General features: G+C 41.1%; 1 protein-coding gene across 1 annotated transcript in view; it reads right to left on the bottom strand.

The window, feature by feature from the left end:
- Positions 1-3,736: 3,736 nt before the first annotated feature.
- Positions 3,737-14,068, bottom strand: part of grid1b (glutamate receptor, ionotropic, delta 1b) — a 169,839-nt gene continuing 159,507 nt past the window's right edge. Inside the window, exons 13-16 of the mRNA XM_067245072.1 lie at positions 12,152-12,347; positions 10,851-11,017; positions 8,652-8,892; positions 3,737-4,183 (exon numbers count right to left, since the gene is read on the bottom strand). Of these exons, the coding sequence (XP_067101173.1) occupies positions 3,737-4,183; positions 8,652-8,892; positions 10,851-11,017; positions 12,152-12,347 (1,051 nt within the window). The remainder of the gene's footprint in view (positions 4,184-8,651; positions 8,893-10,850; positions 11,018-12,151; positions 12,348-14,068) is intronic.

Raw genomic sequence — 14,068 nt, 5'->3', positions numbered from 1 at the left:
CACACTTCCAGGGGAGATTCATTTAGCATTTATTCCCCACAGCTGTTTGGTATAAATCTGTAATGAGGTACTTCATCTCATGTAGACTCTGAGGGCACTGCTGGAGGCCGAGGGAGAATCTGTCAAATAAAACTACTAATATGCCCAAATGGGGAGATATTAGGGGTATAACAAGCAAAAAAAGCTATGTGGACATGTATTATAGCGGAGTGGTTAAAGCAAGGTCAAAACCCAAAGGTAACTTGTGTGACTCCTCTCCTCTCTATCCTTATCTTTTTTTCTCTTTTCCTCACCTCCTTTTCCTCTCCTCCTCATTTTCCTCTCATATTTCCCTGCAGGTGTTAGCTGCCGCCAGTCTGTCGATGGGGGAGATGTTTCAACTGAGTTTAAATGCAGAGGACTGCTGACATCCTGCTCTTCTTGGATCTTTCCCTAATTGACACTCCGCCACAGCAACCCAAGGCAGATTCAGAGACACAGAGAGAGGGAAGGAGGGAGGGAGGAGCGACAGACAGAGACAGTGGTTGGGGTGAAGAATTGTCTATCAGTGGCGTTGCCGAGTCACACTTTTACTGAGGTGGACAATAACCTCCATAATCATCACTTCCGACTGAACATCGTACTAAGCCTCTGTGTGTCAGTGACAACCTCTGAGATATCTGCTTTAGATTACATCATCGTCCCTTTATCTAGCGGACATCTGATGTCACAGGACTTCATCAGCATGCACCATGTAACAGCCAATAACAAAAGGCTATTAGCTACAGAAGAAATGGAGGCCATGAAATGACAAATGAAGGGATGAATGAAGTGATCAAACGTTTCAGTTTTACTGGTCTTACCTTTTCACACCAGTCTGGAGGGTAGGAGCCTCGGAGGTTCCTTCCCTCCACACAGCTTTGGAGGTTGTTTTGAGCCATCCCCTCATCATACAGTAGCCTAGTCTAAAACTTAATGTAGTCCTTGGTGAGCAATGCCCTGTTCAGTTGTAGATGTTAGTAAAGGCACACTTTGTCAGTCACACAGACCTGATGTATGGGAAAAATGTTTTGAGACCTTGAGCAGGAAAAAAACATCCACAATCTGTAAACCATATTTCTTTATTAAAGATTAAGAAACTCCAAGCAGCATATTCATAAATAAAATAAGATTCTCCCTTAGATGTACTGTTACAGACTATATGCTATGATAGCTTTTTAATATCTTCTTTATCTCACTGAGTAGGGGCCTTCATTAAGAAAAAGAGATATACATGGAGTTGGTGGAACGTCATAGCACAATAACAAAGGAACTTCCTGTTCATTATTCAAACAGAGCCACAGGGATGCCACACTCAACCAATCAAAGCCTTGGGGTAACTGCTGCTGGCCAATTGTAGCCATAGGTTGCAGAACACAGTGTAGTAATGATATCACTTTGGTTCACATTAGTAACTACTGGTACGTGTACAAAATATACAGGTTTACAACCTCTCTCCTGTGTTGTGTGTGAAGAAAGAGAGGGGTGGCATACAGAATGATTCTCACTCTCCCTCTGAGGTATGGTAGATATGTTCAATCCTATCACATCACGGTCTTCTATATCTCTGTCTTTTGGCCAAAGACCTGACAGGAATACTGCCATCATTTTCAAGAGATAAGGACCATAATATACACCAAGACCCTTTAACAATAATATAATGTATATGATTTGTCACCGAATTCCACAGGTAGTTTTGGGTTACACCATAACATTGTGCATATGATGGGATCAATGACAACACAACAAAATGCCCATTGAGGTTCACTATTTAAAACCCTTTGGATTGGCTGGCTCGAGAGACCAGAAAACAGAGTTTAAAGTTTGCCTTCTGCAGACACAATTGCATTTTGATTGCTGATATGCAGATTTTCTGTGGGAGACACTCTTCTCTCTGTACAAGGTCAGCAGGTCACTTGGTGAACTTCACACAAGGTCCATATATAACTTGGGGCCTCTCTTGCTTGAGTCAGATAGGAGCCAGCAAGTATACAGTAGAATTGCAAGACGTTGATGAGTTCCAATATTGTCAGGTAAAACCTTTCAAGAAAATGAATATGCTGACCACATGATGTGACCAAGAAGGAAATATTCTATAGACACTATCTTTGTATGTGTACTCCACTGTATATATAAGCCGCCCTGTAACCAACCCACTTCATTAATTTGACCACCAAGTGCTAGATGGTGATGGATTAATGATTTGCGGATGGCTACTAATACATCTGGTCAACCCTTCTCTGACTTCGCTCAATGTTCCACAGTCACCGATTAAAAACATCACAACAATTACACATGAAACTCGTGTAAAGATTTGATCGAACATCTGATCCTTTGTTTGACATCTTACACTGACTGGCATGAGTAATTTGTGTACATGGGTCATTCTGCAGTGGGATTCACGTTCAAATGAATAGATGTGACCTTGAGTAATCTGTATTAAACAGTACCCTTACGAATGGTAAATGTGATTTACGGTAACAATACAACATCCACTTGATTTTGTCTGTAGTTAAAGTGACTGGACTGCTTAGAGAAAAGACAAACCTGTATATAACTTTTCAGCAATAAACCTTTCAGTATAAAAAGGAATACATATCTATATAACATATGTTTTTCTTTTCTTTAGAATGATCTTTACTCTTAACTAGGTGTAAAAATATCATTTAGCTTTCATTTCTGTTTTGAACACGTCCTACAGCCTATTCCACAAAACAAGAGAACTTAACCTCATAAATTCATGGACACTTTAGGGACTTCTTTCTGAGACCAGGACAGTCATCTTACTGTAGAACATTACAAACACTCCAAGACCAGCATTCCAAGACCAATCTTTCCTTCCTTAACATTTTTCTTTGTAATATCAAGACTTTAATGCTCACTGACTGACAGTCAAATTGGACACAACACCATGTAATGGCCAACTCCCTGCACTGCATACACAGGGTGTCCAGACCACATACACCTCCATTTTTAACAAAGAGAATAAATCAAACTTCAACTGAAACAATATAATTTCATGAAATGTAGAAACAATGAGACACAATTATCACTTCAGTTTCAGTCTTAACATAATTACATAATGCACCAAGACTCAAAGAAAATGAATGAAGACTTAAAAAAAGAGAGAATTATACTGTACATGTCTTTCAAACTAAATGTATCCTTCTATTGGGATTATTTTCCTCCAATGCTGAAGTATAGATATGGTTGTTATAGAGGTGTGTACTGTGACAGTGTTCCACACTATGTCCTTGTGGTGCTGGATGGTCATCTACGATAATGATGAACTGTGGAGGGACATCTTTTATTTCGGCACTTAGAAAACAATCACAATGAATCTGCGTCATTATTCATATTGAACAAAATTTACAAAGCCATTCAAACAGTCGTTTTTTTTATAGAACTTTTTATCTTGTTTTGTTTGTTTTTTATAACTCAACTTCAAAAATTGAGAATATTCAAAATACACTTTTACCTCACTTCGTTCTCTCAGTATTTAACAATATATACAACAAAAATTAGCAATTTCTCTTGACGACATTGTGGTTTCTGAAGAAGTAATAAAAATTGTATTTTTTTTTTTATACACATTTTTCTCTTTTTTTTCAATTACACTTTTCCCCCCCATCATCCCTTCCTCAAAAATCAAGTGGCAGGGGTGGGGGGGGGGATGGGGGTTCTCATCTCAGCTGAGATGAGGTGACTGACGCCTCCCTTATATGGACGTACTGTGAGTTGGCTCAATGGCTTCTGGTATGGGTCCTGCGGACACCCCCTGGTAGGACATGGGCATGGGCGTCTTGCCGGGGCTCTGCCTGAACAGACCCCCGTTGGGGGCCCTGTGTTTGCACTGAATGGAGGGGATGGTGGAGCTGCTGAGAGGGTGGGGGAGGGGGGTGCTGCCAGGACCCTGGGGGGCTAGTGTCCGACCCAGGCCCCCTGGACCCCCATGATGCCCCCCCTCCCCCGGGAGAAAGGTGGTCACAGACAGGCCCGAGGCCGGGTAGTCCCGCCGAGACTCCAGCTGCTGGCTGGGCTGCATGCTGCCGATGTCCAGCGCAGAGATCTCGATAGACGGGCCGGGGATCTGCTTGTGAGCCATGTCCTCGTCCATAAGACTGTTCATACGCCGGTGCACCTGTTCCAGATTCACCTCCTTGTCCTATAGGGACGAGAGAGAGAGGGGGGAGGGAGGGAGGGACACAGAGGCTGAGACTGGCAGTTCACCCGACCAAGGGGGTGGTTCTCAGGCCTTTCAGGCTCCATGCACTTTTGAAGTCTCACTCTTTTTTTTCTTCCTTTTATTTCTTTGAGGTGATCTGGTTTTTGCCAATTAAGTTATTTACCAACCTCGACATGCTGAATTATCAGCTGTCGTTTTCAAATTCTAAAATATCCAATTAGAATCAAAGGAATAATAACTTGTTTTAGATTACAGACGTATTGCATGTGCACCTTGAAATCAAACTTGGCCTGTGAAGGTTGATAACTTGATGTTTAGTAAAGGGGTGTCGACACCATTACTGGAGCCAAACTAATGCTGTATTCTCCCATGGTGACCATGACAGAACCTATTGACAACACCTAACACATTAAAAGATTGCTACAGATGATTGCTAACACTACATTAAATTCAGCAGAGATTAAAGAGATGTTCATAGATAGTAATGGTGAAATGAAAAGCTAAAGAGCGTTAGCTCTAAAAAGCTATGTTTGACCTTGTACAGACAGTGATTAGCTATCAAATAAATAACAAATGAGTGTCAACACAGACATATTTGGTATCTTTGGATGACCTTGATAATTTTTCAACTGATATATGTGGAACTTCCATGATAAAATACATTCACTGTCTCCAGCCAAACACAGCACTGGTACATACAGTACATGCTTGTATGTATTTGGCTGTTAGGATGAGGTGAAGAGTTTAAGACACCACACATATATGCTACCTGATGCTTCATTATGCATTATACACATTATAATAGATTTCCCTTGACTCTAGTTTGGCTCCAGCATTGGTTACTTTTCAATGAATGGGTACAATCAAATTAGTCAAAGCACTGAATGTCATCAACATGATTTCAATAACTATGCACAGTACAAACACCACACACATTTTGCAATATTTGGATGTCACTTGATGGAACACAGAACCAAACAATGAAAAGACAACATTTTGGAAACGGGTTAAAATAATTGGAAATTTGTTTATAGTAAAAGATGGTTACTGGTTTAATTCGATGTAAAATGTAAAAATAAGCTTTAAATTAAGTATTCTACAAGGAAAATCAATAACTGTCCTTCATCCAGTTTCCTGTTTCTGATATAAAGGCAGCTATGGGACTTTCAACATGGCAGCATGTCAGTAATTGCGACTCTCAGCTAACTATCCCACATCTGGCTTCAGCTACAAGGCACTGTTTTATGAATTCAGTACCAATTTCAATGTATCACATACCAAGATTATAGCATAGTTATGAACAATGCTGGCTCCACTGAATGATGGATTTGCGTGTTAGGTGACAGCATGCCACTTCACTAAAACACGTCACACAATAGGTCTTTGATACTCTATTATTTAAATACACTTCACCTATATTGTTAGATCACTGTCAAGGACCTATGTATGCACAACTTCTTATTCCCTTTGAGCTTTGAGGAATGTTATGAATATGCGTTGAGACGTGGTTTTTATGTAGTATTTATCAATAGAGGAATTCATCTGATATGAATTAATCCACTACAGTATCAATACAAATTATCCAAGATAATTAAACCATCTCAAGGCAAGCTATTGTTTTAGCAGACGGGCACCTCATTAAAATATGTTTTTAATCTCCTGCCATTGGCAGCAAGCCTAAACAAATAACTGTCTCAAATCAAAGTCTGGCAGAGTTTTTTAATATAGAGTGTTGATTTAAATTGACAGCAAAAAAATGAGAAATAACCCTACTCCATCTGTAACATTACAGCCTTAGCGGTTTAGAAAACAGCTCCTGAACTTCCTATAAATCCAGGATAAATCCACTCTCCACCCATCCTTTCAGTCTGACATTTAAATAGTCTTCACAAGGCTTGCTTTGGCCTTGTTACACCTAAGATTATCAGGCGTGAAGGTCCTGTAAAATGCCTGATATAGCAGAAATAAACTGAGACGTCCTACAACCCGCCTGCATAATGCATAATATGCTTTGATGTGAATGTTACAAGTAGTTCCGGCAACTTCGTATAATGAAAAAATGATCATAAAAGAAGGCACTACGGATGCCTTCCTACGCTGATTAGACTCACTGATTCATAGGGAGTGCTACTTTGTGTCCTGTAACCTCCCTACCTGTACAATGCTGCATTATGAACATGAGACAAGACCATCATGCATCTAGACACTAGAAAACAACTCAGTTACACAACAAAGGGAGGAGAAAAATAACATAAAACTAAGAGTGTTGTCTAAGGATGGGAGATGGGAGGTTAGTATAGATTTAACATGCCCCCCCCCCCCCCCCCCCCCCCCCCAAAGCCAGTTCTCTTATACAGCATCCAGGGCAGTGACCAATCACCATTCAATTCCAACATACCATACATACCAATCGCGAGAACTGAATTAAGATTCAAGTCGTGTATTGAAAAACCCTGGTGGGCAAAAAACATCTACAGTCAATTTTCAATACATGAGGTGAATTTTAATTATTTTAGTATTGATCGAATAATAGTAAATACAAAGTAATATTACTTTTTGAATGTGAATGGACCCTGACTCTGTCAGCAGCACAGATCAGATCTTGTACAGGAGTTCTAGTCTGACCTGTGTCAATAGCCTCTGCTTCATCCCAGTCTCTCTCTCTCTCTGTCCAAATGTCTCTCCTCCCTTCCGATGAAGCACTTGTTATGTCATTATATGTCAATGGACCAGACCCCCTTGCCAGTCTGTAATCCTTAGTAACCTGCACGAGATCATAAACAATCAAGAATAAAATTAAAGAAAAGATAGAGAGAGAAAGTAAAAATAGAGAAGAAAGGGATGTCTACATTGACATATAATTTGCAATAAGATGTCAAACAGTGATATAACTAGGGAGTATGGACTGGGTGTTTTTGCTGTTGTTCTGGACAGATCTTATTGCCATGGTGACAGACCCAAGTATTTTTGTCTGCTCACACTTTAGTTTAGGGATCCATGTCAAGCCTACTTCCTGTTCCTGATCATATGACTTGGCCGGGCAGTATCTCTTGGTCTGTTGTGTGGCTTGTATCTGGTACAGGTTCAGCACCCGATCAACTTTCAGTTAAATCCAACCAGTTAATGGGAGACATTTGTGAAACCCAACCCATCTAGGATCAGTATCTACGATGAGAGGAACATCGTGCTGCTTTTAAGAGAATTGCCTGGTGTAGGAGGGACTCTTAGGCTTATAGAAACCACAACAAGTTCTAATGACAGACTGACAGAATCAATCTGGCAGGCACTTTTTGCTCTCACTGCATGTTTTTTAAAGTATGTTTTCAGTTTAAACTTTTGAAATGGTCACTGTCTATTCTGTTGCTGTCTTTGCATACAGAATATTTTACTGCTTCCACCGTTCTAATAATAGGTGTTTAGTCAGCTGTAGGTGTTTAGTATACTGTTTATCTGTGTTTAGTTGGCTTGGTAATATAATTAAAAACTGACGGAGGGATACATGGTTGTACTAAACACAACACTTCACACAAAAAGGTCACAGAGCTGCCGGTATTTGCGTGAATCCACCAATATCTTTAGAGTTTATTTAACCATGTGAGTGTAAGATCAATAGAAAACCTACAGTACAGTGGGGCTTGCTAACAACAAAAAACTTGGGGAAGCGGTTTGCAATTCAGAGGGTTGCAAAAAAGGGTTGGATAATGTAACAGAAATATCAATGAATATCAAAAAAGACCCATAATCCATCAGAGGTATATTAGTAGTCTGGGTGTGGGGATACGGTATGCAATACAAAACAGATGGATCAGGTTTAGGTGGGTTGAGAGGGAGCTGGTGGTAAGGAAAGGTGGGGGTGGTGTGGGGGGGGAGGGGGGGGGGACCAAATTTGATTTCAAATAGACCATGGCTCACATCCGTCTGCCGTGTAGCTACAGCTGAGTGTACTGGAGATGTATCCATACTCCTCAGTGTACTCAGACTAGTACACTTCAGCTGAGTACGTGGGGGCCATAATCAATAAACCCCTGAGTGTACTCCAGATAAGCGTACTCCACTGAGTATACTGATGCTGCCATCAACAGCTTTGTGTGTTCTGGAGCTGTATCTCCACTCCTAAGTATGCTAAAGCTGTGTACACTGGAGTTACATATGTACTGTGAAATACACCTTAGTGTAATCCAGATTGTTTTCTAAACGTTGTGTTTTGACACTTTCATCTACCCTCTGGAGGAATACTGGAGCTGTGTCCCCTCTCCCGAGTGGACTCAAGCTGCAGGCCCACTCCTGAGTAGACTTGGCTGGGCGTACTAGAGGTGCGGTCTAGCTACAGCTGGGTGTACTGGAGTTCGACTAGATCAGGGCTTGCGTCTGCGGCTGGATCCTTAAAGTAGAGTGTGGCAGTGTCCTCCCCCCGCGGCCCCGGCCTCCGTGCCCTGTGCTCGGTCACCTCTTTGGGCTGCTCTTGCCGGCAGCGGTTGCTGTTCCACCAGGCCTCCAAGCCGGCCACCAGGCAGGCCAGCAGCAGCCCCGCGGCCAGGACGCAGAAGACCCCCGCGAAGCTGTGCAGCTTGAGGGAGCGTCCGTCTGGCTGGGCACTGGAGTGGCTGTTGAGGTCGCAGCGGCCCGTGCGAGGCCACCACTTCTGTTTAAGGATGTCCAGGTCACCCTTCTCCTGCAGCTCTAGGATCCTGCATCGGGAGAGATGTTTGTTAGAATGCTTACGGCGGTGTAAAGGTTAGATTTGGAGGTTGAGTGGCTTGGTGAACCATGCTTACAACAACAAGTTTTAGGTTTGATACCTGCAAGGGACAAGTAACCTGTAAGGGGTGGTCTTCTTTGGAATAAAAGGTCTAGTAAAACATACTGTAATGCTGTTATTTTTTCCTTCCAGGCCTCTCTACCTCTGTTAAAGAGGAACAGCTTTATAGTTTTTTTTTCTCCCTCCTGTTTACTTTAGAAGACCAACGTCCTGGGAATGTTTGTCAAAATGCCACATTAAAGATTAAAGTGCCGTTCTGTCTAAACAGAATATAATCCTAGTTAAAGGATTGTCTTATGTGACCGTACACAGACACAAACAAATCCTCAGAACAGAAGGAAAGATCAAATGAAATGTAAAATCTGTGCGGAGGCCATTATCAACACATAGTCAAACAAGCCAGAAGTAACAGCATCTATCTCCCGGACAAAGAGTTAAGTTATGGACAAAAAGAAAGTCAGGAGAGGAGTACAAAAACAGGGTTGAAGGAAACAGGCGATGATTATTGAACTCCTAGGAAAGAGATGGGGATAGAAGATGAGAGGACGAGAAAGTTAATATGTCATTATGATTCTTAAAGTTTATGCTGTGATTCACGAGATGGATCAATTTAAGATGTGTGGGAATGATTTGAAGACAGAAGACAAAAGTCTACATTTTGGGGAGAAAAACCTTGGTTTCCATAATAAGGCACTTTTAATTGGCTGTATGCAATCATTAAGAGATTTAGACAATCTGGCTCCATACGTTTAGCTTCGCAATGGGATCAATTTGAATTGAAGGAGAACAAAACAAGAACAACAGACTGCGGCTAATAGTTCAAGACTGGCAGATGAACTTCATCTGAAAAGTTGGCCAAATGTTAGGTTTCTGTCTTTAATAATCTTTATCATTTAGAACATGGCCTGATTCTCAATATGCTTGTTTATTGCCACATTAACAGGATCCACATGGTGAATAATTCCTCTTCAGTGCTTAACAAGAGTGTGTCTTATGAACGCTTGATACAATGATTGTTTGAATCTACTTAGATGTTGCGGTTTCGTTGATTACAACCTCTTGTTGATATTGCAAAACCACAAGAATTATTATTTGCTAGTAGAGCTTTACTAATGAACTTTGATGAGAATTTTAAGACGCTTGCCTTTTCATAATCAAAGATTCTTCTTTTCATTCACAGAATGTGATTATGTAACATAATATTAAGAATGGCACAAAACACAAAACTGTTTAAATAAGCCGTACTCTTCATCAAGTCTAGACCTAAAGACTTATAATAATAATAATAACTACAGCCAATTAAACTATTTATTTTGGATGTTGTGTATTTTTGTGCATGTACAATGCAGATTGAGTTGCTGATGGACCGTTTGTCCCTCAAAGACTTGATATGGCTGAGCACGAGCACTGAATGACCTCTTAGTCAATTACAGAAGACAGAACCCCTCAGGCCTCGTCAAACACCAGAGATTATGTTTATGGCTTTTATGAAGCAGAAAAAGCAATTAGGAGGCAAAGGTGGTGTGCGGTAAACCATATGCACTTAGAATATTTTCTAAAGGTGATGGAGGGGAAGGAAACAGGAGAGAGAAAGAGAGAGAGAGAGAGAGAGAGAGAGAGAGAGAGAGAGAGAGAGAGAGAGAGAGAGAGAGAGAGAGAGAGAGAGAGAGAGAGAGAGAGAGAGAGAGAGATGAAAAGAGAGAAAGTTAGAGGGAAAAAGAAGGAGAGAACAAGTTGAACATTAGTTAAAATACTGCATGTACTTCCAAGTACGTGCAGTAGAAGAAGACTGTGAGCCCGGAACACATTCAAATCCACATCATTCTATTATACCAGGAGTTCCTATTGTGTTATGCAAAGCTACGCAGCTGTTCTCCGTGTGCTCACTTCTGGGAGAAGAGGTCTCTGTAGGGGCTTCCATGCTGCATGGCAATGCCGTAGCCCTTGCTACTCATACGGCTGCCTGCCACCGTGATGGTACACTCGTCGTCCGTCAAGGCAGCGTATTCCACCACCGCCATGTCCCACAGGAAGGCATACGGAGTCTTCTTGGCCTGCATCACACGAACAGAAAACAGTGGAGGACGCTTTCATTCAGCAGTCTCATAGGATGTATTTCAGTAGCAACGTTTTCCTTATGTTATCTTATGGAGTTCTTTGACATGGTGCATTTTTCTTATGCGGATGGATTCGACTGCTAACTGACTTTCTGACTAATACCTCAGCAGACGCAGATGTTGCCTTAATTGGCTCATGTTGTCCCTGCCAAACTGATACCACTGTCCTAGCACCTGGGTTTCCTCTTAACATAATGACAGAACAAGACAGAGCAATTGCTTCCCTTTCTGTTGTCGTAAGCTACATGTCTTTTCTTCCTCTCATGATGATCTCCCAGGTATTGTTGTAGAAGGTATATGGTGGCTAACACAAAAAGCAGGTAGTGGGTGTTGACAATCTCTGCTGAGATGCTAAAAGCCTCTGCCCATTGACTACAACAAAAGCTTGTTTCTCAATCAGCAAGACAAAAGCTCTGGATAAGAGCGCCTGCTAAATGACTAAATGCAGAAAAGAAACAGCATCCCTGACTCACTCTACCATAATGTAAGCACGCTGGCAGCTAATTGAAAATTACTGTATTGGAAAAAACAATAGACGTTGCAATTCGGCTAATTAAAGTGTGTATGTAGTTGTTTGGATGGGAGGGGGAATGGGGTTTGTGTGAAGAAGTGGCTGTTCAAAATTAAATCCAAAGACGTTTGTCATGCAAATCACTTTTTGACTGTATAGGCTAAGCTCTGTTATTTCATACCGATTTATCAGTGGGTGTCTGTTTACCAGCGTCATTTAGAGCTCTATCAAAACACACTTGTGTTCCCTTCATACAGTTAGACTTTGCCTGACTAATTGGTTTGTAATGCTGTGAAACTACATTTACACTTGCATTGAAGAGAGGCCTGTAGGTTAAGACACCGTTGTTGAGTGAATGTAAACAAGTCATAAGAAGCTTTTTCAATTAGTCATTGTCAGTCTTATACTACAGTGTAGGATACAATTCCACACTCAGGACCTGGTCTGAGCTGGTTGTGGCATAAGCTTTTTAAGTATGCCTGAAATAATAATTGTCTTCAGGATTTTGAAGTGCAATTATTCTGACCCGTACATGGCTCAACCCTGAGCTATAACCCCACCTTGCGAATGCCCTCTGAAGGACTAGAAACTGAATAGTCTTGTCCGTTGTTCTTGCTGATGGTTCTCCAGAGCTCTGCATACGTGCTGTCCTGTTCCAGTGGATTGGTTCCCTTGTTCCTGAAGTAGTCGTAGACTGCAGAGTCCCTCACTGTCCCGTAAGACACATCCATCTGTCTTGACAGGTCCTGGAACGTTCTGGAGAACCAAACAGGAAACAGTATATAATGGAACACTGCCATACAGGAAGTAGCAGTATGTTGAAGAGAAGGGGAGTTAGGCACGAACAACAAACCATTTACACACAATTAATTATTTTGATGATGAGGATTAAACACACTGTACAGTGTATGATTCGAAAGAAGAAACGAATAGTTCAGGGATAATAAACAACATTAAAGTTCTAAAATAGACAGTAAGATTTGTGAAAAACAAACTGTAGTTCTCTACTCTTCTACTCATCCATTAAACAATATTTACATATTTTTTATACAAACTCCCCAATTGCAAATGATTATGAAAAGAAGAGGGTTTATTGACCACACAAAACATAATTCTTAGCATCTCCATATAGAGAATGATGTTTGCTTCAAGTGTGCTAGTTAATTAAGCTATTCATTATCAGTGACTGCTTTAGATTATATACTTTGTTACGGGGTTAGCGAAGGATGTCTGATTAATCAAAAGATGGTGTGCATTGAGGAAGCTGAAGGCATCCATTAAACATTGTATAGAGCTTTGGTAACAGTTTTATGGCCTCACTGGCCCACGATAAAGTATTTAGCAGCTCGTACACTAATATTTTCTGTGGCTTGGTTAAGAAGTGTTTGTTGCTTCCTAAATCTCAACGATGTGTGTTCATATTAGACAAGTATTTCTTCGAAACCTGACGGCATATACGTGCTTGAAAGAAAATGCAGGGACACTGTTGCTTTGACACTTCTGTGGCAGGGTGTGCGTTTCACACAACAGTCTGTAGTTGTCAACAGTGTATGACAAGTTCCCGGCCACAAGTGCACACAATCGTCAGCTGACAGTTCAGCCAGCTAGCTGTCAGTCTGGGGTAATGTAATATCTACCTGTGACACTTAATACACCAGTATTTAAGCTCTGCTGTAACCTTCAACTGTCATTGAAACTGCATTCGGGGATACCTTGACATTGAAAAAGTTGGGAATTTTTCCCAATTTCTGATTGTGTACATGTTTGTCATAAGGTAGATAATGTCACTGGGTCTCCCAGTGGCATTCCCATCTGAGATGCTCCCTGCCTAAACAGCAGTAATTGGTTTGTATGATGACTGACAGACAGGCAGGCATATGGGCTTTCCCACTCGGGTACTTAGTATGGTAATACCTTCACATTCAATGATGCTGGTAGGGGTATGATGATGATGAGAACGGCTGGACATGTGGCATTAAGCACCAGATGCTTACTTGTTTGGGGTGAATGCATTCAGGATAGGTTCATATTAAGAGTTCATAGAATCATGTCTATATCATCCTCAGCCAAGCTAACCACGCATGCCAGGTGTCTATTGAATTAAGGGGATTGACTACAAGTGTCAGTCAGTGTCTGTCAGAGGACTTTGTGCAGTGGGCGTGGATGATTCCAGTATGGCATGGTGAAATGTAATATACACTGCTAGCTGTATACTTAAGTGTTTCTATGGCAAGAAATCTAACATTTGACTGTAGTCTTTCCAAGAACCTAATACTGAAAGTATAATCTCTATGGACTTCCACTGTAATATAAATGAAATTCAACAATATTATTTGCAGCTGTGTAAATTACGGATTTGTAACTATCTACTGGATTGATACAGTTCACCTCTATGGTGAGAATCTGAATAAAGACACATTTTATCATCCAAGCTTGAGCAGATTGATTTTATAAATCAGTCATGAGGTGCAAATGCA

Source organism: Osmerus mordax, chromosome 10 (assembly GCF_038355195.1).
Source record: "Osmerus mordax isolate fOsmMor3 chromosome 10, fOsmMor3.pri, whole genome shotgun sequence".
NCBI lineage: Eukaryota > Metazoa > Chordata > Actinopteri > Osmeriformes > Osmeridae > Osmerus > Osmerus mordax.
The sequence above is the reverse complement of the archived record's forward strand: the minus strand, read 5'-3'. Positions and strand labels throughout refer to the sequence as shown.